The following is a 26,963-nucleotide window of genomic DNA, read 5'->3' as shown; positions in this document are numbered from 1 at the left end:
TTATAACTATGGTACAGTTCCCTTTTTAAATAAATATATTAATGTAAAAAAGTAAGGTAGCTTAAAGGAAAATATGAATGACTGGTATCATTAAGATAGCCAAGTATTTTGACTGAACAGGAAAAATGCCCACCTAGTGAAATTTTTTCATTTTTTCGACAAGATAACTGAAGCCTAAAGAGGTAAAATGACTCATCAATGGTCACACAGCAAGTTAGTGTGAACAATCAGGGCAACCTAGATCTCTTGATTCCTAGCTTAGGGCTCCTCCAACTACACCACACGTACACAGGGTTAAAGCAAAAGCTAGCCTCATGCTCAGTTAGGTACACAGCAGGCAGCCAGACTTTCTACATGTAATGCCTCATTCACTCCCCAAGGATATCAGTTAAATAAAGTATTCTAATATAATGATACAGAAACTAGTTACTGAGATTTGTCCATGCAGCTAAGGCAATTTGAAAATATTACCTACTAGTCCATCTTTATTTCTCATTTTTTAAATTTCCCTGAAAAGGATGAGCAATTAGAACTGACTGAATAGGTTACAGATTATTGGTGGAATCAAACTCCCAGTCCACAGTTTGCTTCTCTCCTCATCCTGTATGCCACTGGTCTGTACGTCTTCTGCATAAATACAACTTGAAAGGCAATGTGGCTTGGGAATGCAAATGACAACACAAACTGGAGGTATATCCCAGAGTTACCTCAGGTCACTCAACTTCAATTCCTCTCAGTAGCATTAAATCTAAGAGAACTCACTAGGGTCTGTCTAGAAATGAGAAAGGGAATTTTAATGTCAGAACCATATGTTTTGCTTTCGCTATAATTCTACAGGACCATGGACAATTATTTTACCTTCTGATGTATATTAGTTTTCTAGGGCTGTTGTAACAACATACCACAAACTGGGTGGCTTAAAACAGAAATTTATTGTCTCACACCTCTGGAGGCTAGAAGTCCAAAATCAAGGTGTTAGTAGGGCTGGTTCCTTCTGAGGATTGTGAGGAAAGGCCTCTCCTTGGCTTGCAGATTGAAATAGTCTTTCCTGTATGGGTGTCTGTCTCTGTGTCCAAGTTTCCCCTTTTTATAAGGACACCATTCATAGTGGATTAAAATACACTCCAGATGACCTCATTTTAACTTGATTATCTCTATGAAGACCTTATCTCCAAACAAGATCACAAATAAGGTATTGGGGTTATAATTGCAACTGTTTTTGGTGAAGGGACACGATTCAACCCATAACAAGTGCATTTTGTTACGTTAATTAAGTGAAATAATTTTAAATGCTAATTAAATTCAATTCATACAGTCACATATTACCTCCTGAGAATCTGGGAAATCTAACAATATAAAGAATGATTCATAGATTATTTTAGGAGAAAACATGTTAGACCTATAATGGAAAAAGTACTCCTGGAAATAAAGAAATCACACTGAATTAGACAGTATTCTTTTTTGTGTGGGAGTTCTACTCAAAATAGAAATAGAAAATGGAGAACTCACTGACTAAGAAAAAATACACAATTGTTTTGTTTTTCAGCTTACTTTTTTAGAGGATAAGAAGACTTTTAGTATTGTACTATTACAAATACAGTAATTCAGAAATACTTTGGTGTTTTAGATAAACAGTAGAAAAAAACCTGAATAATTTGTAGTAATATTATGATTTGTAAATGATCATTAAAAATATCTTAACATTTTTTCAAAGAACAGAAATCACATTTTCTAACTTATTTCAAATAATTGATAAAACACAGCATATACTTTATTTAACTTCGAATTTCATTCCTCACAAAAACCTAGAAACCCATGTAGTTGTGACATAGTGTACAGAAGTCTCTATTCTTTTTAGTTGTGATGCCACTGCCCAATCTTTGCCTCCCTCTTTGACTGTGGGTGGACCTTGGTTGAGAAGACGGAAAACCTCTAGGGAGAGCAGGGAGAAAGAAGCCACTGGGATTAGAGGTGGGGATGCTGAAGTCTTTGGGCTTGGGTCTGGAGCTCAAAGGCAGGAGACTGTGGGAAATCTAAGGCCTTTGTGCAGATGAGAACATAAAATACGTTTGTGAGGGGGTTGGGAGAAAAGGCACGCCATTGTGGGTAATACTGAGAAAGCTGTTTTGAGAAAACCATCTGAGACTTAGGAAGGTTATGGAAGGAAAGAAGGTTGTAGGAAAAGGAAAAGCAGTTCAGGTTGGGAGAATCTGGAGGAGGAGGGAAAGACTTTGAGTGAAGCAAGTGAGGCAGAAAGACCATTAAGTGGAAGGAAGAAAAGAAGGCTTTTGGGGAAGAAGTGGAAAGTATCTTTCGGTGGTGAAGGAAGGAAAACCTGAGTGGGGAGAAGAACTTTCGGAGAGCTGAAAGTAGGCTTCTGAGAGGGAGTGAGTGAAGGCCTGGAGGAGGGTAAATAAAGAGGTAAGGGAAGGAATTTGAGGGAGAGGGGAAGGCCTTAGTGAAGGTAGCTTAGAGAGGGAGAGGATGATATAAGGTAAAAGAAGAGAAGTAAGGGACTGAAGACTGTAAGAGAGGAGAAAAGGGCTCTGTGAGATAAGGAATGAAAAGCTTTTGAGAAAAGGCCTGTGAAGTGATCAAAGGACAGTCATTGTAGGGAGGTGAGAAATGAAAGGACCTTGATTGAAGAACAAGAAAAACTTCTGGAATGGTGATGAAGGAGGGAAGGCATTTGTGAGGGTAAAAGAAGGAAGGCCTTTGTGATGATAAGTGAAGGAGGGAAGTTTTTTGGGAAAGGAGGTGAGAAAGTTAGGGTTTTGTGAGGGGACTTGAGGGAAGGAGGCATTTGAGCAGGGAGGGAAGTCAATTGTGAGGGTAAAGAAAGCAGGAAAGGTAAGCATGAAAGAAGATTAGGTCTTTGTGAGGGGAGGTGAAAGAGGTTAGAATTTTGTTAGGGGAAAGCATGGAAAGAAGATTTTGGTAGAGGAGAAGATGGAGGGTATATCTTTGTGAGGAGAGATCAGGGAGGTTGGAACTATATAAGCAAAGGTGAGGCAGGGAATGTACTGGTGAGAGAAGAAAGGACTATGAAGAGGAGATGAAGGTGGTTATTATTTCATGAGGGAGGTGAAAGAAGAAAGGCCCTTGTGAGAGGAGATGAGGGAGGAAGGTCTTTGTGAAGGAAGACAAGGAATTTTAGTGGAGAGTTGAGGAATTAAAGGCCTCCACGACTGAGGTGAGAAAAGTAAGCACTTTTTCAGAAGAAGTGTGGTAGGAAGCCTTTAGAGAGAGATAAAGGAAGGCATTCGTGAGTGAACACGCAGGAGGGTAGGACTCTGTGATGGAAGGTGAGTAAAGGAAGGCTTTCATGAGGGGAAATGAGCAAGGAAAGACTTTTGTGAAGGGAGGTGATTGAAGAAATGTGTGTGGTGAAGTAAGGGAAGTTAGCAAGTGAGGTTAGGGGTGGAAAAGCTTTAAGAGAGGAGATGATGGAGGTTAGTGGTTTGAGTGGTGCGGTGAAGAAGGTTAGTCCCATGTGATGGAGGTACTGAAAAGAAGGCCTTGGGAGAGATGAGGGAGGAAAGTCATCTACGAGAGAAAGTCATTTCTGAAAGGAGGGAAAGGAAATGTAGTACTTTGTGAAGGGAGGTTAAGGAGGGAAGACCTTTCAAAGAATACCTATAACAAGTAAAGAGATTGAAACACTAAACAAAACCTCCCTTGCAACAGAGAAATTATACTTAATAATAATTTGTTTTATATTTCAAAGTAGCTAGAAGAGAAGAATTGGGATGTTCCCAACCCAAAGATAAATTTTTGAGGTAATGGATATCTCAATTACCTGGATTTGATCACTACACATTGTATATACATATTAAAATATCACATATACCCCAAAAATACATACAACTATGATATATCAATATAAAAATACAAAAACAGGGGCATCTGCTGGCAAGATGGCCGAAAAGGAACAGCTCTGGTCTGCAGCTCCCAGCAAGACCAATGCAGAAGTTGGGTGATTTCTGCATTTCCAACTGAGGTACCCTGCTCATCTCATTGGGACTGGTTAGGCAGTGGGTGAAGCCCACGGAGGGTGAGTAGAAGCAGGGTGAGGTGTCGCCTTACCTGGGAAGTGCAAGGAGCGGAGGCATTCCTTTCCCAGCCAAGCGAAGCTGTGACAGACTGTGCTATCTGGCCCAGATACTATGCTTTTCCTATGGTTTTTGCAGTCCACAGACCAGGAGATTCCCTCATGTGCCTACACCACCAGGGCCCTGGGTTTCAAGCACAAAACTGGCAGCTGTTCAGACAGACACGGAGCTAGCTGCAGGAGTTTGTTTTTTTTTCTTAGCCCAGTGGCACCTGGAACCCCAGTGAGACAGAACTGTTCACTCCCCTGGAAAGGGGGCTGAAGCCAGGGAGCCAAGCCAGTGGGTCCAACTCCCACAGAGCCCAGGAAGCTAAGAATGACTTGCTTGAAATTCTCCCTGCCAACAAGAGCAGTCTGAAGTCGACCTGGGACAATTGAGCTTGGTGTGGGGAGGGACATCCGCCATTACTGAGGCTTGAGTAGGCAGCTTTCCCCTGACTGTGCTAAGGACTGGGTGGAACTCAACACAGTGTGGCAAAGCAGCTGTGGCCAGACAGCCCCTCTAGATTCCTCTTCACTGGGCAGGGCATCTCTGAAAGAAAGGCAGCAACCCCAGTCAAGGGCTTAAAGATATAACTCCCATCTCACTGGGACAGAGCACCTGAGGAAAGGGGCGGCTGTCGGCACAGCTTCAGCAGACTTAAACGTTCCTGCCTGCCACCTCTGAAGAGAGCAGTGGACCCTGACAAGGAGGGGTCTACAAGCACAGCATTCGAGCTCTGCTAAGGGACAGACTGCATGCTCAAATGGGTCCCTGACCCCTGTGCCTCCTGACTGGGAGAGACCTCCCAACAGAGGTTGACAGGCGCCTCATACAGGAGAGCTCTGGCTGGCATCAGGCTGGTGTCTTTCTGAGATGAAGCTTCCAGAGAAAGGAGCAGAAAGCAATCTTTGCTGTTCTGCAGCCTCCACTGGTGATAACCAGGAAAACAGGGTCTGGGGTGAACCTCCAGCAAACTAGAGCAGACCTGCCACAGAGGGGCCTGACTGTTAGAAGAAAACCCAACAGACAGAAAGCAGTAACATCAACATCAGCAAAAAGAACCCCCACACAGAAATCCCATCCAAAGGTCTTCAGCCTCAAAGATCAAAGGTAGATAAATCCACAAAAATGAGAAAAAACCAGTGCAAAAGTGCTGAAAATTCCAAAAACCAGAATGTCTCTTCGCCTCCAAATGATCACAACTCCTCTCCGGCAAGGGCAGAAAACCGGATAGAGAATGAGTTTGACAAAGTAGGCTTCAGAAGGTGGGTAATAACAAACTCCTCCGAGCTAAAGGAGCATGTTCTAATCTAATGCCAGGAAGCTAAGAATCTTGACAAAAGGTTACAGGAACTGCTAATTAGAATAACCAGTTTAGAGAAGAACATAAATGAACTGATGGAGCTGAAAAACACAGCACGAGAACTTCGTGAAGCATACACAAGTATCAATAGCCAAATCAATCGAGAAGAAGAAAGGATATTAGGGATTGAAGATCAACTTAATGAAATAAGGCGTGAAGACAAGATTAGAGAAAAAAGATTGAAAAGGAATGAACAAAGCCTCCAAGAAATATGGGACTATGTGAAAAGACAAAACCTACGTTTGATTGAGGTCCCTGAAAGTGACAGGGAGAATGGAACAAAGTTGGAAAACACTTCAGCGTGTTATCCAGGAGAACTTCCCCTAACCTAGCAAGACAAGCCAACATTCAAATTCAGGAAATAGAGAGAACACCACAAAGATACTCCTCAAGAAGAGCAACCCCAAGGCACATAATCATCAGATTCACCAAGGTTGAAATGAAGGAAAAAATGTTAAGAGCAGCAAGACAGAAAGGTCAGGTTACCTACAAAGGGAAGCCCATCAGACTAACAGCAGATCTGTCTGCAGAAACCCTACAAGCCAGTGGGGGCCAATATTTAATATTCTTAAAGAAAAGAATTTTCAACCCAGAATTTCACATCCAGCCAAACTAAGCTTCATAAGCGAAGGAGAAATAAAATCCTTACAGACAAGCAAATGCTAAGGGATTTTGTCACCACCAGGCCTGCCTTACAAGAGTACCTGAAGGAAGCACTAAATATGGAAAGGAAAAACCAGTACCAGCCACTGCAAAAACACGCCAAAATATAAAGACCAATGACACTATGAAGAAACTGCATCAACTAATGTGCAAAATAAACAGCTAGCATCATGATGACAGGATCAAATTCACACACAACAATATTAACCTTAAATGTAAATGGGCTAAATGCTCCAATTAAAATACAGAGACTGGCAAATTGGATAGAGCCAAGACCCATTGGTGTCCTGTATTCAGGAGACCTATCTCACATGCAAAGACATACACAGTCTCAAAATAAAGGGATGGAGAAATTTTACCAAGCAAATGGAAAGAAAAAAAAAAAAGCAATCCTAGTCTCTGATAAAACAAATTTAAACCAAAAAAGACAAAGAAGGGCATTACATAATGGTAAAGGGAATCAATGCAAAAAGAAGAGCTAATTATCCTAAATACATATGCACCCAATACAGGAGCACTCAGATTCATAAAACAAATTCCTAGAGACCTACAAAAAGACAGACACCCACACAATAATAGTGGGAGAGTTTAACAACCCACTGTCAATATTAGACAGATCAATGAGACAGAAAATTAACAAGGATATTCAGGACTTGAACTCAGCTCTGGACCAAGCAGACCTAACAGACATCTATAGAAGACTCTACCCCAAATCAACAGAATATACATTCTTCTCAGCACAACAAAATAATAAGAGCTATTTATGACAAACCCATAGCCAACATCATACTGAATGAGCAAAAGCTGGAAGCATTCCCTTTGAAAACCGGCACAAGACAAGGATGCCCTCTCTCACCACTCCTATTCAACATAGTATTGGAAGTTCTGGCCAAAGCAATCATGCCTGAGAAAGAAATAAAGTCTATTCAAATAGGAAGAGAGGAAGTCAAATTGTCTCTGTTTGCAGAAGACATGATTTTATATATTTAGAAAACCCCATCGTCTCAGCCCCAAAACTCCTTAAGCTGATAAACAACTTCAGCAAAGTCTCAGGATACAAAATCAATGTGCAAAAATAACAAGCATTCCTATACACCAAGAATAGACAAGCAGAGAGCCAAATCATGAGTGAACTCCCATTCACAATTGTTACAAAGAAAATAGAATACTTAGGAATACAACTTACAAGGGACATGAAGGACCTCTTTAAGGAGAACGACAAACCATTGCTCAAGGAAATAAGAGACGACACAAACAAACGGAAAAAAAATTCCATGCTCATGGATAAGAAGAATCAGTATTGTGAAAATGGCCATACTGACCAAAGTAATTTACAGACTCATTGCTATTCTCATCAAGATACCATCGGCTTTCTTCACAGAACTAGAAAATACTACTTTAAATTTCATATGGAACCAAAAAAGAGCCCATGTAACCAAGACAATCCTAAGCAAAAAGAACAAAGCTGAAGGCATCACATTACCTGACTTCAAACTATACTACAAGACTACAGTAACCAAAACAGCATAGTACTGGTACCAAAACAGATATATAGAACAATGGAACAGAACAGAGGCCTCAGAAATAACACCCCACCTCTACAACCATCTGATCATTGACAAACCTGACAAAAACAAGCAATGGGGAAAGGATTCCCTATTTAATAAACGGTGTTGGGAAAACTGGCTAGCCATATGCAGGAAACAGAAACTGGACCCCTTCCTTACACCTTATGCAAAAGTAAACTCAAGATGGATTAAAGACTTAAACATAAGACCTAAAACCATAAAAACCCTGGAAGAAAATCTAGGCAATACCATTCAGGACAGAGGCATGGGCAAAGACCTCATGACTAAAACACCAAAAGCAATGGCAACAAAAGCCAAAATTGACAAATGGGATCTAATTAAACTAAAGAGCTTCTGCTCAGCAAAAGAAACTATCATCAGAGTGAACAGGCAACCTATAGAATGGGAGAAAATTTTTGCAATCTATCCATCTGACAAAGGTCTAATAACCAGAATCTACAAGGAGCTTAAACAAATTTACAAGAAATAAATAAACAACCCCATTAAAAAGTGGGTGAAGGATATAACAGACACTTCTCAAAAGAAGACATTTATGAGGCCAACAAACATATGAAAAAAAGCTCATCATCACTGGTCATTAGAGAAATGCAAATAAAAACCACAATGAGATACCATCTCAAGCCAGTTAGAATGGCAATCATTAAAATGTATGGAAACAACAGATGCTGGTGAGGATGTGAAGAAATAGAAACACTTTTACACTGTTGGTGGGAGTGTAAATTAGTTCAACCAGTGTGGAAGACAGTGTGGCAATTCCTCAAGGATCTAGAACCAGAAATACCATTTGACCCAGCGATCCCATCACTGGGTATATACCCAAAGGATTATAAGTCATTCTACTATAAAGACACATGCACATGTATGTTTATTGCAGCACTATTTACAATAGCAAAGACTTGGAACCAACCCAAATGCCCATCAATGATAGACTGGATAAAGAAAATATGGCACATATACACCATGGAATACTATGCAGCCATAAAAAAGAAAGAGTTCATGTCCTTTGCAGGGACATGGATGAAGTTGGGAACCATCATCCTCAGCAAACTAACACAGGGACAGAAAACTAAACACCGCATGTTCTCACACATAAGTGGGAGTTGAACGATGAGAAGACATGGACACAGGAAGGGGAGCATCACACACCAGGGCCTGTCGGGGGGTTGGGGGAAAGGGGAGGGAGAGCATTCAGACAAATACCACTTAAAACCTAGTTGACAGGTTGATAGGTGCAGCAAACCACCATGGCACATGTATACCTATGTAACAAACCTGCACGTTCTTCACATGTATCCCATAACTTTTTTAAAGTAAAAATAAAATCGAAAACAAAATGTTTCAACAAAAAAAAATCTAGGAACAGATGGCTTCACTGGTAATTTCTACCAAATATTTAAAGAAGAATTAACATCAATCATTCTCAAAATCTTCCAGCAACAATACTTCTTAACTCATTCTAGGAGTTCAGTAGTAACATGATCCCAAGGGCTGGCAAAGACACCACAAGAAAACTGCAGACCAATATCGCTTATGAATATAGATAACAAAATTCTCCTACAAAATACTAGCAAACCAAATGCAACAGCATATTACAAGGATTATACACAATGACTATAAAGTGGGGTTCATCCCACTAATCTAAAGATGGTTGAACATAAGAAAATCAGTCAACATAATACACAAAGGGAAACAATTTCATATCTCAGTTGATGCAAAAAAAAGCACCTGACAAAATCTAAAACCCTGTCGTAATAAAATCACTCAGCAATCTAGGAACAGAATGAATCTTACTTAACATGATGAAAAGCTGATGAACAGATAACATTATAATCGATGTTGAAAAACCAAAAGCTTCCTCTAAAACATGGATGCCTACTTTCATCACTGCTATTCAGTATTGTACTGGAAGTTCTAGCAAGAGCAATTAAGCAATAAGGAGAAATAAATGGCATGAAAATCAGAAAGTAAAAAGTAAAACTCTCTCTATTTACAGATAACATGATTCTATATCTAGAATATCCAAAAAGTCCACAAAATCTTACTAGAGCTAATAAATGAATTTCACAATTTTACAGGGTACGAGACCAACAGGTAAAAATCAGCTGTGTTTCTATACACCACCAAAGAACAATATGAAAAGAAAAAGGAAACCATTCCATTTGCAATAGCATACAAAAGAATAAAATATCTAAAAATAAATTTAACCAAGGAAGTTAAAGACTTGTAAACTGAAAACTACAAAACATTACTGAAATAAATTAAAGAAGACATTAATAAATGGAATGACATTTTGTGGTCACAGATTGGAATACCTAATATTGTTAAGATGGCAGTACTTCCAAAGTGATCTACAGATTCAATGCCAACTCTATCAACATTCCAATGGCCTTTTTGCTGAAACGGAAAAGCTGACTCTCAAATTTACATAGAGTTGTTAGTGGCCATGAATATGCAAAACAGTATGGATAAAGAACGAAAATGATGGACTCACACATTCCAATTTCTAAACTTGCTATAAAGCTACAGTAATCAAAAGAATGTGGTACCAGCATAGAGATAGACACGTAGACCAGAATAAAATTGAGAGTCCAGAACTAAATCTATAAATCTATAATCAACTGATTTTTCAGAAGGCTGCCAAGAGGAAAAAATCATCTCTTCAACAAGTGGTGCTGGAACAAGTGGTTATCCACACGCAAAAGAATGAAGTTGGACCCTTAACATACACCATATGCAAAAATCAACTAAAAATGGATCAACAATCTGAATATGAGAGTTAAAACCATAAAACTCTTAGAAGCAAACCTGGGAGTAATCGTGATGACCTTGGATCTGGCAATGGATTCTTAGATATGACTCCAAAACACAAGCAACCAAAGACAAAATAGATAAATTGAACTTTCTCAAAATTAAAAACATTTTTACATCAAAGGACATTATCAAGAAAGTGAAAAGACTACCCACAGAATGGGAGGAAACATTTTCAAATCAGGTATCTGATAAGGGTCCAGTATCCAGAATATATAAAGAATTCTTGAAGCTCAACAGCAAAACCACAAACAATCCAATTAAAAATGGTCAAATAATTGAAAAGACATTTCTCCAAAGATGTACGAATGGCCAACAAGCATATAAAACATGCTCAACGTCATTAGGCATTAGGAAAATATAAATCAAAACCATAATGAGATACTATTTCACTCCTACTATAATGGCTATAATTTATAACAAGGGGGACAGATAACATATATTGGTGAAATTGAAACCTTCAAACATTGTTAGTGGAGATGTAAAACGGTTCAACCACTTTGTAAAACAGTGTGGGACTTCCTCAAAAAGATCAATGGAGTTCCCATATGACCCAGCAATTCTACTCCTAGAGAATTCAAAACATGTCTACACAACAACTTGTACACAAATGCTCACAGCAGTATTGTTCATAATAGGCCCAAAGTGGAAACAACCCAAATTAGGTAAATTTCAAAAACTAGATAAAAATATAGTATATCCCTACAATGGAATACTAGTCAGCCATAAAAAGGAATGAAGTACCCTTATGGACTGGGGAATTGGGAGTAACTGGTTCATGGGTATGGGTTTTAATTTGGGGTGGTTAAAATATTTTGGAACTACATGGGGTGACGGTTGCACAACATTTACAGGAACTAAATCCCTTTAATTGTTCACTATAAAATAGTTAATTTTACGTTATATGAATTTCACCTCAATTTTTTTTCATTTTTTTGAGATGGAGCCTCGCTCTGTCGCACAAGCTGGAGTGTAGTGGCCCGATCTCGGCTCACTGCAAGCTCCGCCTCCCGGGTCCACGCCATTCTCCTACCTCAGCCTCCCAAGTAGCTGGGAATACAGGCGCCTGCCACCACACCTGGCTAATTTTTTTGTATTTTTAGTACAGACGGGGTTTCACCGTGTTAACCAGGATGGTCTCGATCTCCAGACCTCGTGATCCACCTGCCTCGGCCTCCCAAAGTGCTGGGATTACAGGCATGAGCCATCGCGCCTGGCCTTTTTTTTTTTTTTTTTTTTTTTTTTTGAGGCGGAGTCTCGCTCTGTCGCCCAGGCTGGAGTGCAGTGGTGCGATCTCAGCTCACTGCAACATCCGCCTCCCGGGTTCAAACAATTCTCCTACCTCAGCCTCCCAAGTAGCTGGGACTACAGGTGCATGCCACCACGCCCAGCTAATTTTTTTGTATTTTAGTAGAGACGGAGTTTCACCTTGTTGCCCAGGCTGGTCTTGAACTCCTGAGCTCAGGCAATCTGCCCGCCTCGGCCTCCCAAAGTATTGGGATTACAGGCGTGAGCCACTGCGCCCGGTCCTTTTTTTTTTTTCTTTTTAGACGGAGTCTCACTCTCTCACCAGGCTCACTGCAACCTCTACCTCCCGAATTCAAGCGATTCTCCTGCCTCAGCCTCCCCGATTAACTGGCATTACAGGCGTGCACCACCATGCCCGGCTAATTTTTGTATTTTTAGTAGGGATGAGGGTTTCACCATGTTGGCCAGGCTGGTCTTGGACTCCTGACCTCAAGTGATCCACCTGCCTCGGCCTCCTAAAGTGCTGGGATTACTGATGTGAGCCACCGTGCCTTGTCCTCAATTTTTAAAAAGGGGCGACAAGGGAGGTTAGTATTTTGTGGCAGGAAGTGAGGAAGGGAAGGCTTTTGTTAGGGGAAGTCGGGGAGGGAAAGTCTTTTATAAGTGAGTTTAGGCAGGAAAGACTTCCTGCGGCCAGGCGAGAGAGGGCAGAACTTTGTAAAGACTGCTGAGGATACAGCCATAAAGGCCTTTGGGAGGAGAGAGGACAGGAAGGGGCAGGAAGGCCTGTGGTTGGTGCCGGTGCATTGCCACACCCCGCCCCCTCCCCCTCCCCCTCCCCCTCCCCCAGCATTTCTCTGCCTGGCCTGAGCCAGCACTCACCGGAGCACAGGCAGTAGCACACGAACAGCAGGATCCAAATGGAGAGCATGAGCATCCCCAAGGGTTTGCTGACCCGCATCTTTAGAGATTCCCGCCATCCTGGCTGAGGCCTGTCAGCCATGGCGGCCTCGTATCCAGGATGGCTGCTCTCGGGATTCGACCCAGTTGCCGCCAGCTCATAAGTTGCCGGCTCTAAGTGAGCCACACCCATGGCACGGCAACTTGTCCTATTCCTCCCCTTCGCTTGCCTCCCATGTGAAGGCATGGCTCCGGGTGCCACCTTGCTGAGATGCTACCTCACTGCCCAACGGTCCGGCAGTCCGTGGCCCAAAAGCTTCCGGGGCAGTCCGTGGCCCAGAAGCTTCCGGGGCAGTCCGTGGCCCAGAAGCTTCCGGGGCAGTCCGTGGCCCAGAAGCTTCCGGGGCAGTCCGTGGCCCAGAAGCTTCCGGGGCAGTCCGTGGCCCAGAAGCTTCCGGGGCAGTCCGTGACTCAGAAGCCAATGGGGCAGTGACCCTCGCGTGGCATATGCCAACTCTGGCGAGGCCTGAAACTGATTCCTTCACGATGACGTCTTCTGCTTCATTCCACAGGCCCAGACCCTTATAACCACGTGGCCAGTGGTTGCTGCACCCCCACACTCCCACTCAAAGCCTGGCACATAGGTGCTTGCTAAATGCTTGTGGAACAAGTGAACGGGGCTTCAGGCCTGCACCAGTGGCATGACTGCTTGTCATAGATCAACAAAAAGGAATAACTCGGATTCTGACTCCAACCTTAGCCGTTAATTCCTCCTCATTCCTAGATTGCACACTGTAGTGTATGGTCACTACAGTTCGTCATTACAGCGCTCACGACAGCAGCTGCTAGCCAAATGTGGCTATTTAAATGCAAATTTCAATTACTTAAAATTAAATGAAATTAAGAAAACAGTTCCTCAATCACAGTAGCCACATTAACAAGTGCTCAATAGTCGCATGTGGCTTATGGCTGCCATCCTGGACACTGGCAATATGGATTTTTTTTTCTTTGTTTTTTTTTTTTTTTTTTTTTTTTTTTGAGACAGTGTCTTGCTGTCTCCCAGGCTGGAGTGCAGTGGCGCGATCTCGGCTCACTGCAAGCTCCGCCTCCCAGGTTCACGCCATTCTCCTGCCTCAGCTTCTGGAATAGCTGGGATTACAGGCGCGTGCCACCACGCCTGGCCAGTTTTTGTATTTTTAGTAGAGATAAGGTTTCACCATGTTGGCCAGGCTGGTCTCGAACTCCTGACCTCTGGTGATGTGCCCGCCTCGGCCTCCCAAAGTGCTGGGATTACAGGTGTGAGTCACCGTGTCCGGCTGGAGCATTTTCATCATGGCAAAAAGTTGTTTTGGGCAGTATTGAATTTGAAGAGTGACTAGTGAATACCGTAGATATTCAATAGATTGTTACACTTTAGTAGAAGCTTTACGTGTTAGACAAAATGCTATTTGCCTTATGAAACCTTAAAACTGAGTTACAAATAAATAAAACAATACGATAACATGAGAACAAATTATGTGTGACGAACACTGAAAAGTGACTAAAATCATTTACGTTTTATTGCCAAAATTACCACCCATGAACTGGGTGGCTCTAAGTAAATGCCTTCCTCCCACTAGGCCTTGGTGCCTCATGTGTAAAATGGAAGGGTTGGACATTGTTTCTAGACCCCATTTTGGCTCTAAAATCTGACCCTTGGGCAAAATCCCATTATCTTCCTTGGTTTGGGCACACCAGCAAAAGGACTGTGTAGGTACTGCTTCCATAACTGTTAGCTTACCACATTCTAGTTTACAAAGGATATGAAAACCACCCCAACTGCATTTCCATCCTTATTCGTAATTATATTATACGCACTTTCCGTTTCTACTAATTTTATTCTATTGTTATTTCCAGTGTTCCTAAGCATCCCACAGAGGAAGGGAGAAGCAAGGTTTCCTATTCCAATATTTCTTGAAACTTAGCACACTCCATCCATCCCTGCCCCATGCCCAAGAGCCATTCATAATGCTGTTTAGTTTATCAAAGAGTCTAACAGGAAAAGAACCCACTTTCCTTCTATATTTTTTTAAATTCTTATTTTGGCTTCAGCTTTTCCAAAACGAATTTGATGAGAGGATTCTTATCACACAAAACATTTATTAATAGCTTCTGAAACTACTGCTTTCAACTGTGAGGAGCTGTGAAGTATCTGAGATTTTACTCTTCTTTCAAGTAACAAGGTAACTAGTTGCAGTTTTATAGATGCTGGCAGAAGATGCAAGACTACTGAGTCAGACAAAGGACAAAAGCTCTCCTGAGACATACAGAAACTCAACAAATCCATGGAAAATTGTCTCCCAACAGCAGCGTTGTTCATGTCATAGCACAGGTGGAAAATTTCATATGACCAGACACCGCACAGCCACCCTGAGGTCTCAGATCAAGCTGGAGCACGCAATTGGGAATTCAGCTCTTTGCCACCTCACAGGTTGAGCTCTATTCGCCTTAGTTTCCCCCCTTCACCAATTATGGGCTGTGGATAGCCCGATTGTGAAGATACCATCCAGCTCTGGCATGCTATGACTCATACTTGACTGTAGCATTTGAGATTGCTGCAAACCCGTGAGGCATGGCAGTTCTACTACAATGCAATCCACGTTATACCATTAGAAACCCAAATTACTAACAGGAACTCAAGGGACAAAATCCCTAAGATTACATCTCAGCACTTCCTGGTTTACACAACACTAATTAGAGATTCAGGCCACACACACACACATACACACACACAAGCCATGTGAAGTGTCCATTTTACAGATTATCAGATGTAAATTTAAAATCCTGCACTGGCTTTCCTCTTTTGTCCTATACCCTCAAGGGAGCTAAATTTGATACTAAACAACTCAGACCTAATTAGAGAGAAAAATGTGTTGCATGGTCATGAATACAAGAATTGCTTCATGAGATGGTGCACACCACTGCTCAGAATGTAACTACTGTTCTTGTGGAAAACAGAATTGACACTATTTTTTTTTCACATCTCACCACAGACATGAAAAGATGCCTGAGCTCAAGTAATCACAGGAATATAAGTTAAATCAATAATGAGATTTTTCACACTGATCAGATTAGCAAAACTAAATAAATATCCACACGAATATATACAAATAGGACTTTGGTCATTGTAGGTGGGGTTACAAATGGGTACAACCACTTTGGTGATTTTTTTTTTTTTTTTTTTTTGAGAGACAGAGTCTTGCTCTGTTGCCCAGGCTGGAGTGCAGCGCACAATCTCAGCTCACTGAAACCTCCGCCTCCCGGTTACAAGCAATTCTCCTGCCTCAGCATCTCAAGTAGCTGGGACTACAGGTGTGTGCCACTACACCAGGCTAACTTTGTATTTTTTAGTAGAGAAGGGGTTTCACTATATGTTGGCCAGACTGATCTCGAACTCCTGACCTTAGGTAATCTGCCAGTCTCGGCCTCCCGAAGTGCTGGGATTACAGGCATGAGCCACTGCCACTGCGCCTGGCCCACTTTGGTGAGTTTTTGACAACACATTGTAAAGTTAAATATTCACATATTCTGTGACCTAGGAATTCCACTTTTAGGTATCTACCCTTTCACCCATGTGTACAAGGGGACATGTACAACAATGTTCATTGTTATAGTGGAAATAACATAAATGATGTCTCAGTAGGGTAATAAAAGCAAACTAGTTCATTCCTATAATGTACAACATTTAATGATCATCAGGATCAGTTGCCTTAGCCAAGGTAGTAATTATCTTTTTTTTTTTTTTTTTCTGGTTTGCCTACCAGCATGAGGTGGCAGTCCCAGCTTCTAATTGAGGGGAATCATTGTTGTGTTCCCTGAAAGCAATATTGAATAATAATAAGCTTCTAATTCTAAAATAGCAGAAACCAAAGTTGTGAGAATAGGAAGCAAAACACAAAATTTTTTGTAGGTGGATCATGAGGTGTCAATCTTGCCATCATCCCTTGGTTCTCAGCCCCATGTGTTCTGGTTATGGAGGAAAAAACACCATATGTTGATCACCAGTCCTTGTTCAGCATGTACAGCACATTCCTGCAAGATGGTATCCCAGACTCACAGGGTGTTTTTTGCTAGGCCATGTCATAAGTACATCTATAAGAGGTGACTTCATCGTTTTATTAGGCTGATTTCTTCTAGGTGAGTTGGCATGTGGCAAAACCAGTGAAGCCAACAGGCTTCATTTCATTGCTGTACTTAGATCAGGGTAATGTGAGTTCCTTTGATAGAAGCAATGTTGTGTGAGATACAATAGTGCTGTGTAAGGTATTCAATAAATCTACAGATGGTAGGGCTAGCCGAGGTATGGTAAACAGGAAAACAAATCCAATTTGGAGTTACAATCTATTCAAGTTAAGAAAAAAGTCACTGTCCAGTTTGTAATAAAAGGGGTCCAAAGCAATCAAACTGTCCCAAGATGGCTCGTTGGTACCCATAGGATATTATACCATATCAGGGGCCCAGGGCTAATGGCTGCTGCTGGTAAATTGGGCATCCAAGCAGTAGTAAGTTTTGGTGAGAAGAAATTCATATTATTGAGTCCAGGCATATTTTCATCTCTGTCCCCAAGGCCACTTTGTATATGAGCTCATCCATCAAGCACCAGAGTGGTAGAGAGAGTCTGATTGATATCCACTGAATGGGCATTAAGCCCATCTGACTATTTAGCAGCTCTCCTACAAAGAGAACCTTTTGATAAATATTCATATGCAAGACATACATTCTAGATCAATTCACATACTTCTTGCTCAAATTTCCTTGCTCCAAACTTGCTCCAAACTTGCAATACTCGAAACTTGCTTCTTCCAAGACCCTGACCATCCAGCCGCAACATTAGTCTCTGCCATGATTCAGTATAGATCCTTGCCACAGCCTTTCTCTTCTTCCTGGCAAATAAGACAAGTTCCAGATGAAGAGGACAACCAAATATATGACTCAAAGTTCTGCCCAACAGGTTCCCTTCCCCGTCGTCCTACAGATCACCTGTGAGTGGGGCCGTAATGACACAGCAATCTACTTACTCCTGAGAGAGAATCATTCTGTTCTCTTTCTCTGATCGTTGTTGTTTCTGGATGAGCTGAAGCCATCTTGCTGCCGGTATAAGGACGAAGTCAATATGGAGTATGGCAGAAGAGAGGGACAGGAAGAACCTGAATACCTAATGGTATCATTGAGCTACCCCAAAACTTGACCCATTGTGGAACTTCCAGTTTGTAAGATAATATATTTCCTAATAGTTTTAACCACTTTGAGTTAGTGTTTCCGTTTCTGACAGCCAAATGCTTTCTAACTAATATACTTGTCCAATCCATCTCTCTTGTGCACGACTTGATCGCCTAGTCAAAATTCAATGCTCTCAGGAGAAAATACCCGAAGTTTGAATAACATATAAGCATAGCTATATATACAGAGCCACGTAAGTATTTGTTGAGTGAATGGATGGATAAAGGAATAAATGTTTTTAACAGCTATTGCTCTAAGCAAAATCCCCTGTTCTTTGCCTACTATCTGTATCAGTCAGGGTTTAGTTGCAGATAACTAGAAGAGTTAGTTAGAATACATAACTAGATAGTTTAAGCAAAGAGGAATTTTTATATAGGGAATTTGTTTATTACACAATTATAGGAAGGACTGGAGGAGGAGGCTCAGCTGGGCTTCCAGGAAAAATTTCTAGAACAACACAATAGGAAACCAGTGACATATCAAGGCCAGGGCAATGGGAGCATTTCCTTGGTTGCAGGCAGTGAGGAAGTGCACTGTCTCTAGAGAAGGAAGAAGAAGAAAGCCGATTATAATTTGGTCTGCTTTGTTATTATCACCATGTCAACAATTCTAAATCATGTCAGTGGGAACACGCTCTTCTCTGAAAACAAAATCATTTGTTGAGCTATATTCGAAACAAATTGCTGAGACTACTGTTGAGTTGCAATAATAGATAAGCATACTTCAAATCAGCACATTTAAATTACATCTCTTTTCATCAACATTGTATTCTAAATGGAAGTTAATTTGGAGAACCTCCAGTTATACATGCAATCCCCAGGTTTCCTGGACCTAACTATACATTTCTGTTTTGAGAGAAAGTTCATCACAGTTTAAAATCCACTCAAGCTTCCTTCAGGTACAGTTACTTGATGTTTCTAACACTTGTGATGCTAAACATTCCTCTGTTGAAACAATAGCACCGTTATTGTAAATATGAAGACCAAAAAACCTGAGTTTCTTCAGTTCTGTCATTCTATGATACCACTTGAAGTTTTTATTTGTGTTTAAAATTTATGGTGAAACTGTGTGACAACTGTGAGGTATAGTGCAAATGTTGTTATACTGTAATTCTATTGCTATTATTCATTAGGGCAACAGAACAATATGCAGATGTTTGTTCCCATTTTTGTTAAAAAATTATAATGTAATTAAATATTAACCAGTTGCTTTCTTAAGACTTAATATTGTTTGCTTCTTTGTTTATTCTTACGCCTTTTTGTTGAGGTAAAATATACATATAGAATTTGTCACCTTTATATCTTTAAGTGTACAGTTTAGTGGCAATAAATATATTTATATTCTTTTTTTTTTCCTTTCACCTCCCTCTCCCCTCAAACTTCCTGACTTCTGGTAACCACTGTTCTAGTCTATCTCCATGAGATTCACTTTTATAATTTCCACATGAGTAAGAACATGTGATATGTGTTGCTTTTTACTTAGTTTATTTCACTTAACATAATGACTTCCAATTCCACTTATGTTGCTGCAAATGACCAGATTTCATCCTATTTTAGGGCTGAATAATATTCCTTCCTGTATATATGCCACATTTTCTTTATCCATTCATCCTTTGTTGGGAAATTAGGTTGATTCCATATTTTGGCTATTGTGAATACTGCTGCAATAAACATGGGAGTGCAGGTATCCTTTCAATATATTGATTTCCTTTTTATTGTTGGATACATACCAAGTAGTAGAATGGCTGGATCACATGGTATTCTATGTTTAGTTTTTTTGAGGAACCTCCATACTGTTAGTGGCTATACTAATTTACATTCCTACCAACAGTGTGTGAGGATTCACCTTTCTTCTCATCCTCACCAGCATCTGCTAGGGCCTGTCTTTTTGACACAGGCCATTTTAAATGTGGTGAGATGATATCTCACTGTGGTTTTGAGTTGCATTTCTCTAATGATTTGCATTTCTCTAATCATTGGTAATGTCGAACATTTTTTCCATATACCTGTTGACCATTTTTATGTATTATTTTGAGAAATGTCTATATAGATCTTTTGCCTTTTTTTTTTTTTTTTTTTTTTTTTTTGAGACGGAGTTTCACTCTTGTTTCCCAGGCTGGAGTGCAATGGTGCGATCTCGGCTCACCGCAACCTCTGCCTCCCACGTTCAAACGATTCTCCTGCCTCAGCCTCCCGAATAGCTGGGATTATAGGCATGTGCCACCACCCTTGCTAATTTTGTGTTTTTAGTAGAGACGGGGTTTCTCAATGTTGGTCAGTCTGGTCTCGAACTCCCGACCTCAGGTGATCCGCCCACCTCGGCCTCCTAAAGTGCTGGGATTACAGGCATGAGCCAGTGCACCTGGCTCTTTTGCCCATTTTTAAATCAGATTATTTGGGACTTTTTTGCTATTGAGTATTTTGAACTCCTTATGTATTCTGGTTTTCAATCCCTTGTTAGATGGATAGTTTGCAAATATTTTCTTCCATCTGTGGATTATCTCTTCAATTTCTTGATAGGTTTTCTTTACTGTGCAGAAGCTTTTTAATCTGATGTGATCCGATTTATCTACATTTACTTTGTTGCCTGTGCTTTTGAGGTCTTACACAAAAAAAAATTTGCCCACACCAATGTCATGGGACATTTCCCCAGTGTTTCCTTCTAGTAGTTTCATAGTTTGAGGTCTTAGATTCAAGTCTTTTATCCACTTTGATTTTATTTTTGTGTAGGGTGAGAGATAGGGGTATAGATTCATTCTTCTGCATATAGTTATCCAGACTGTCCAGCACCACTTATTGAAAAGACTGTCCTTTCCCCACTGGATGTTCTTCATGCTTTTGTTGAAGATGAGTGGGCTATAAATGAATGGATTTATATCTGGGTTCTCTATTTTTTTATTGTACTTTAAGTTCTAGGGTACATATGCACAATGTGCAGGTTTGTTACATATGTATACATGTGCTGTGTTGGTTTGCTGTATCCATTAACTCGTCATTTACATTAGGTATTTCTCCTAATGCTATCCCTCACCCAACCGCCCACTCCATGACAGACCCCAGTGTATGATGTTCCCCACGCTGTGTCCAAGTGTTTTCATTGTTCAAATCCCACCTATGAGTGAGAACATGTGGTATTTGGTTTTCTGTCCTTGTGATAGTTTGCTCTGAATGATGGTTTCCAGCTTCATCCATATCCCTGCAAAGGACATGAACTCATCATTTTTATGGCTGCATAGTATTCCATGATGTATATGTGCCACATTTTCTTTATCCAGTCTATCACTGATGGACATTTGGGTTGGTTCCAAGTCTTTGCTATTGTGAATATGCCACAATAAACATATGTGTGCATGTGTCTTTATAGTAGCATGATTTATAATCCTTTGGGTATATACCCAGTAATGGGATCGGGGGGTCAAATGGTGTTTCTAGTTCTAGATCCTTGAGGAATCACCACACTGTCTTCCACAATGCTTGAACTAGTTTACACTACCACCAATAGTGTAAAAGTGTTCCTGTTTCTCCACATCCTCTCCAGCTCCTGTTGTTTCCTGACTTTTTAATGATTGCCATTCTAATTGGTGTGAGATGGTATCTCATTGTGGTTTTGATCTGCATTTTTCTGATGAGCAGTGATGATGAGCATTTTTTCTTGTGTCTGTTGGCTGCATAAATGTCTTCTTTTGAGAAGTGTCTGTTCATATCCTTTGCCCACTTTTTGATGGGGTTGTTTGATTTTTTCATGTAAATTTGTTTAAATTCTTTGTAGATTCTGGATATTAGCCCTTTGTCAGATGGGTAGATTGCAAAAATTTTCTCCTATTCTGTAGGTTGCCTGTTCACTCTAATGGTAGTTTCTTTTGCTGGGCAGAAGCTCTTTAGTTTAATTAGATCCCATTTGTCTATTTTGGCTTTTGTTGCCATTGCTTTTGGTGTTTTAGTCATGAAGTCCTTGCCCATGTGTATGTCCTGAATGGTATTGCCTAAGTTTTCTTCTAGGGTTTTTATGGTTTTAGGTCTAACATTTAAGTCTTTAATACATCTTGAATTAACTTTGTATAAGGTGTAAGGAAGGGGTCCAGTTTCAGCTTTCTACATATGGCTAGCCACTTTTCCCAGCACCATTTATTAAATAGGGAATCCTTTCCTCATTGCTTGTCTTTGTCAGGTTTGTCAAAGATCAGATGGTTGTAGATGTGGGTGTTATTTCTGAGGCCTCTGTTCTGTTCCATCAGTCTATATCTCTGATTTGGTACCAGTACCATGCTGTTTTGGTTGCTGTAGCCTTGTAGTATAGTTTGAAGTCAGGTAGCGTGATGCCTCCAGCTTTGTTCTTTTTGCTTAGGATTGTCTTGGCAATGCGGGCTCTTTTTTGGTTCCATATGAACTTTAAAGTAGTTTTTTCCAATTCTGTGAGGAAAGTCATTGGTAGCTTGATGGGGATGGCATTGAATCTATAAATTACCTTGGGCAGTATGGCCATTTTCACTATACTGATTCCTCCTCTCCGTGAGCATGGAATGTTCTTCCATTTGCCTCCTCTTTTATTTCATTGAGCAGTGGTTTGTAGCTCTCCTTGAAGAGGTCCTTCACGCCCCTTGTAAGTTGGATTCCTAGGTATTTTATTCTCTTTGTAGCAACTGCAAATGGGAGTTCACTCATGATTTGGCTCTCTGTTTGTCTGTTATTGGTGTATAAGAATGCTTGTGATTTTTGTACATTGATTTTGTATCCTGAGAGCTTGCTGAAGTTGCTTATCAGTTTAAGGAGATTTTGGGCTGAGATGATGGGGTTTTCTAAATATATAATCATGTCATCTGCAAACAGGGACAATTTGACTTCCTCTTTTCCTAATTAAATACCCTTTATTTCCTTCTCCTGCCTGATTGCCCTGGCCAGAACTTCCAACACTATGTTGAATAGGAGTGGTGAGAGAGGGCATCCCTGTCTTGTGCCAGTTTTCAAAGGGAATGCTTCCAGTTTTTGCCGATTCAGTATGATACTGGCTGTGAGTTTGTCATAAATAGCTCTTATTATTTTGAGATACGTTCCATCAATAGCTAGTTTATTAAGAATTTTTAGCATGAAGGGCTGTTGAATTTTATTGAAGGCCTTTTCTGCGTCTATTGAGATAATCATGTGGTTTTTCTCTTTGGTTCTGTTTATGTGATGGATTACGTTTATTGATTTTAGTATGTTGAACCAGCCTTGCATCCCAGGGATGAAGCCAACTTGATCATGCTGGATAAGCTTTTTGATGTGCTGCTGGATTCGGTTTGCCGGTATTTTATTGAGGATTTTTGCATCGATGTTCATCAGGGATATTGGTCTAAAATTCTCCTTTTTTTTTGTTGTGTCTCTGCCAGGCTTTGGTATCAGGATGATGCTGGCCTCATAAAATTAGTTAGGGAGGATTCCCTCTTTTTCTATTGATTGGAAGTTTCAGAAGGAATGGTACCAGCTCCTCTTTGTACCTCTGGTAAAATTCTGCTGTGAAACCATCTGGTCCTGGACTTTTTTTGGTTGGTAGGCTATTAATTATTGCCTCAATTTCAGAGCCTATTATTTGTCTATTCAGCAATTCAACTTCTTCCTGGTTTAGTCTTGGGAGGGTGTATGTGTCCAGGAATTTATCCATTTCTTTTAGATTTTCTAGTTTATTTGCATAGAGGTATTTATAGTATTCTCTGATGGTAGTTTGTATTTCGGTGGGATTGGTGGTGATATCCCCTTTATAATTTTTTATTGCATCTATTTGATTCTTCTCTCTTTTCTTCTTTATTAGTCTTGCTAGTGGTCTGTCAATTTTGTTGATCTTTTCAAAAAAACAGCTCATGGATTGATTTTTTAAAGGGTTTTTTGTGTCTCTATCTCCTTCAGTTCTGCTCTGATCCTAGTTATTTATTTCCTTCTGCTAGCTTTTGAATTTGTTTGCTCTTGCTTCTCTAGTTATTTTAATTGTGATGTTAGGGTGTCGATTTTAGATATTTCCTGCTTTCTCCTGTGGGTATTTAGTGCTATAAATTTCCCTCTACACACTGCTTTAAATGTGTCCCAGAGATTCTGGTGAGTTGTGTCTTTGTTCTCATTGGTTTCAAAGAACATATTTCTGTCTTCATTTCGTTATTTACCCAGTATTCATTCAGGAGCAGGTTGTTCAGTTTCCATGTAGTTGTACAGTTTTGAGTGAATTTCTTAATCCTGAGTTCTAATTTGATTGCACTGTGGTCTGAGAGACAGTTTGTTATGATTTCTGTTCTTTTACATTTGCTGAGGAATGCTTTACTTCCAACTATGTGGTCAATTTTGGAATAAGTGTGATGTGGTGCTGAGAAGAATGTATATTCTGTTGATTTGGGGTGGAGAGTTCTGTAGGTGTCTATTAGGTCCGCTTGGTGCAGAGCTGAGTTCAAGTCCTGGATATCCTTGTTAACTTTCTGTCTCGTTGATCTGTCTAATGTTGACAGTGGGGTGTTAAAGTCTCCCATTATTATTGTGTGGGAGTCTAAGTCTCTTTGTAGGTCTCTAAGGACTTGCTTTATGAATCTGGGTGCTCCTGTATTGGGTGCATATATATTTAGGATAGTTAGCTCTTCTTGCTGAATTGATCCCTTACCATTATGTAACGGCCTTCTTGGTCTCTTTTGTTCATTGTTGGTTTAAAGTCTGTTTTATCAGAGACTAGGATTGCAACCCCTGCTTTTTTTTTTTTCTTTGCATTTGTTTGGTAGATATTCCTCCATCCCTTTATTTTGAGCCTATGTGTGTCTCTGCACATGAGATGAGTCTCCTGAATACAGCACACTGATGGGTCTTGACTCTTTATCCAATTTGCCAGTCTGTGTCTTTTAATTGGGGCATTTAGCCCATTTACATTTAAGGTTAATATTGTTATGTGTGAATTTGATCTTGTCACTTTGATGTTAGCTGGTTATTTTGCCCATTAATTGATGCTGTTTCTTCCTAGCATCGATGGTCTTTACAATTTGGCAGGTTTTTGCAGTGGCTGGTACCGATTGTTCCTTTCCATGTTTAGTGCTTCCTTCAGGAGCTCTTTTAGGGCAGGCCTGGTGGTGACAAAATCTCTCAGCATTTGCTTGTCTGTAAAGTATTTTATTTCTCCTTCACTTATGAAGCTTAGTTTGGCTGGATATGAAATTCTGGCTTGAAAATTCTTTTCTTTATGAATATTGAATATTGGCTCCCACTCTCTTCTGGCTTGTAGGGTTTCTGCTGAGAGATCCGCTGTTAATCTGATGGGCTCCCCTTTGTGGCTAACCTGACCTTTCTCTCTGGCTGCCCTTAGCATTTTTTCCTTCATTTCAGTTTTGGTGAATCTGACAATTATGTGTCTTGGGGTTGCTCTTCTAGAGGAGTATCTTTGTGGTGTTCTCTGTGTTTCCTGAATTTGAATGTTGGCCTGCCTTGCTAGGTTGGGGAAGTTCTCCTGGATAATATCCTGAAGAGTGTTTTCCAGCTGGGTTCCATTCTCCTCATCACTTTCAGGTACACCAATCAAATGTAGATTTGGTCTTTTCACATAGTCCCATATATCTTGGAGGCTCTGTTCGTTTCTTTTTACTCTTTTTTCTCTAAACTTCTCTTCTTGCTTCGTTTCATTCATTTCATCTTCAGTCCCTGATACCCTTTCTTCCACTTAATCAAATCGGCTACTGAAGCTTGTGCATGCATCACGTAGTTCTTGTGCCATGGTTTTCAGCTCCGTGACATCATTTAAGGTCTCCTCTGCACTGTTTATTCTAGTTAGCCATTTGTCTAATCTTTTTTCAAAGTTTTTAGCTTCCTTGTGATGGGTTCGAACATCCTCCTTTAGTTCGGAGAAGTTTGCTATTACCAACTTTCTGAAGCCTACTTCTGTCAACTCGTCAAAGTCATTCTCCGTCCTGCTTTATTCCATTGCTGGTGAGGAGCTGTGATCCTTTGGAGGAGAAGGGGCACTCTGATTTTTAGAATTTTCATCTTTCCTGCTCTGGTTTCTCCCCATCTTTGTGGTTTTATCTACCTTTGGTCTTTTATAATGGTGACCTACAGATGGGGTTTTGGTGTGGATGTCCTTTTTGTTGATGTTGATACTATTCCTTTCTGTTTGTTTTCCTTCTAACAGTCAGGTCCCTCAGCTGCAAGTCTGTTGGAGTTTGCTGGAGGTCCACTCCAGACCTGTTTGCCTGGGTATCACCAGTGGAGGCTGCAGAACAACAAATATTGCAGAACAGCAAATATTGCTGCCTGATCCTTCCTCTGGAAGCTTTGTCTCAGAGGGGTACCCAGCTGTATGAGATGTCAGTCGGCCCCTACAGGGAGGTGTCTCCCAGTTAGGCTATTCAGGGGTCAAGGACCCACTTGAGGGGACAGTCTGTCCGTTCTCAGAGCTCAAACACCGTGCTGGGAGCACCACTGCTCTCTTCAGAGCTGTCAGACAGGGACATTTAAGTGTGCAGAAGTTTCTGCTGCCTTTTGTTCAGCTATGCCCTGCCCCCAGAGGTGAAGTTTACAGAGGCAGGTGGGCCTCGTTGAGCTGCGGTGGGCTCCACCCAGTTCGAGATTCCTGAGCTTTGTTTACCTACTCAAGCCTCAGCAATGGTGGATTCCCCTCTATATCTGGGTTCTCTATTATGCTCCATTGGTCTATGTGTCTGTTTTTATGCTAGTGCCATGCTGTCTTGGTTATTATAACTTTGTAGTAAATTTTGAAGTCCAATAATGTGATGCCTTCAGCTTTGTTCTTTTTACTCAGGATTGCTTTAGCTATTTGAGTCTTTCGTGTTTCCACATAATTTTTAGGAATTTTTTTCCTGTTTCTATGGAGAATATCATTGGTATTTTGATAAGGATTGCATTGAATCTGTAAGCTGCTTTGGGAGGGTACTGTAATTTTAATAATATTGTGATTCATAAGCATAGCATATCTTTCCATTCTTTTGTGTCATTTCAGTTTCTTTACCAGATTATATATTTTTAAATCAAATATGTTTATTTTTTTTTTGTTATAATTTTAACTTTTAATTTAGATTCAGGGGAT

At 40.6% G+C, this 26,963-nt stretch overlaps 1 protein-coding gene across 2 annotated transcripts in view; it reads right to left on the bottom strand.

Annotated features, from left to right (window-relative positions):
- Nucleotides 1-12,991, bottom strand: part of FMR1NB (FMR1 neighbor) — a 46,923-nt gene extending 33,932 nt beyond the window's left edge. For both annotated transcript variants that reach the window (XM_054471472.2, XM_054471473.1), the window contains exon 1: nt 12,648-12,991. In XM_054471472.2, coding sequence (XP_054327447.1) covers nt 12,648-12,912 — 265 coding nt within the window. In that variant the 5' untranslated portion in view covers nt 12,913-12,991. The remainder of the gene's footprint in view (nt 1-12,647) is intronic.
- Between the last annotated feature and the right edge of the window lie 13,972 nt (nt 12,992-26,963).

This window comes from Pongo pygmaeus, chromosome X (assembly GCF_028885625.2).
Source record: "Pongo pygmaeus isolate AG05252 chromosome X, NHGRI_mPonPyg2-v2.0_pri, whole genome shotgun sequence".
In the NCBI taxonomy this organism is placed as follows: Eukaryota; Metazoa; Chordata; class Mammalia; order Primates; family Hominidae; genus Pongo; species Pongo pygmaeus.
This window is presented reverse-complemented; position numbering and strand designations above follow the sequence as displayed.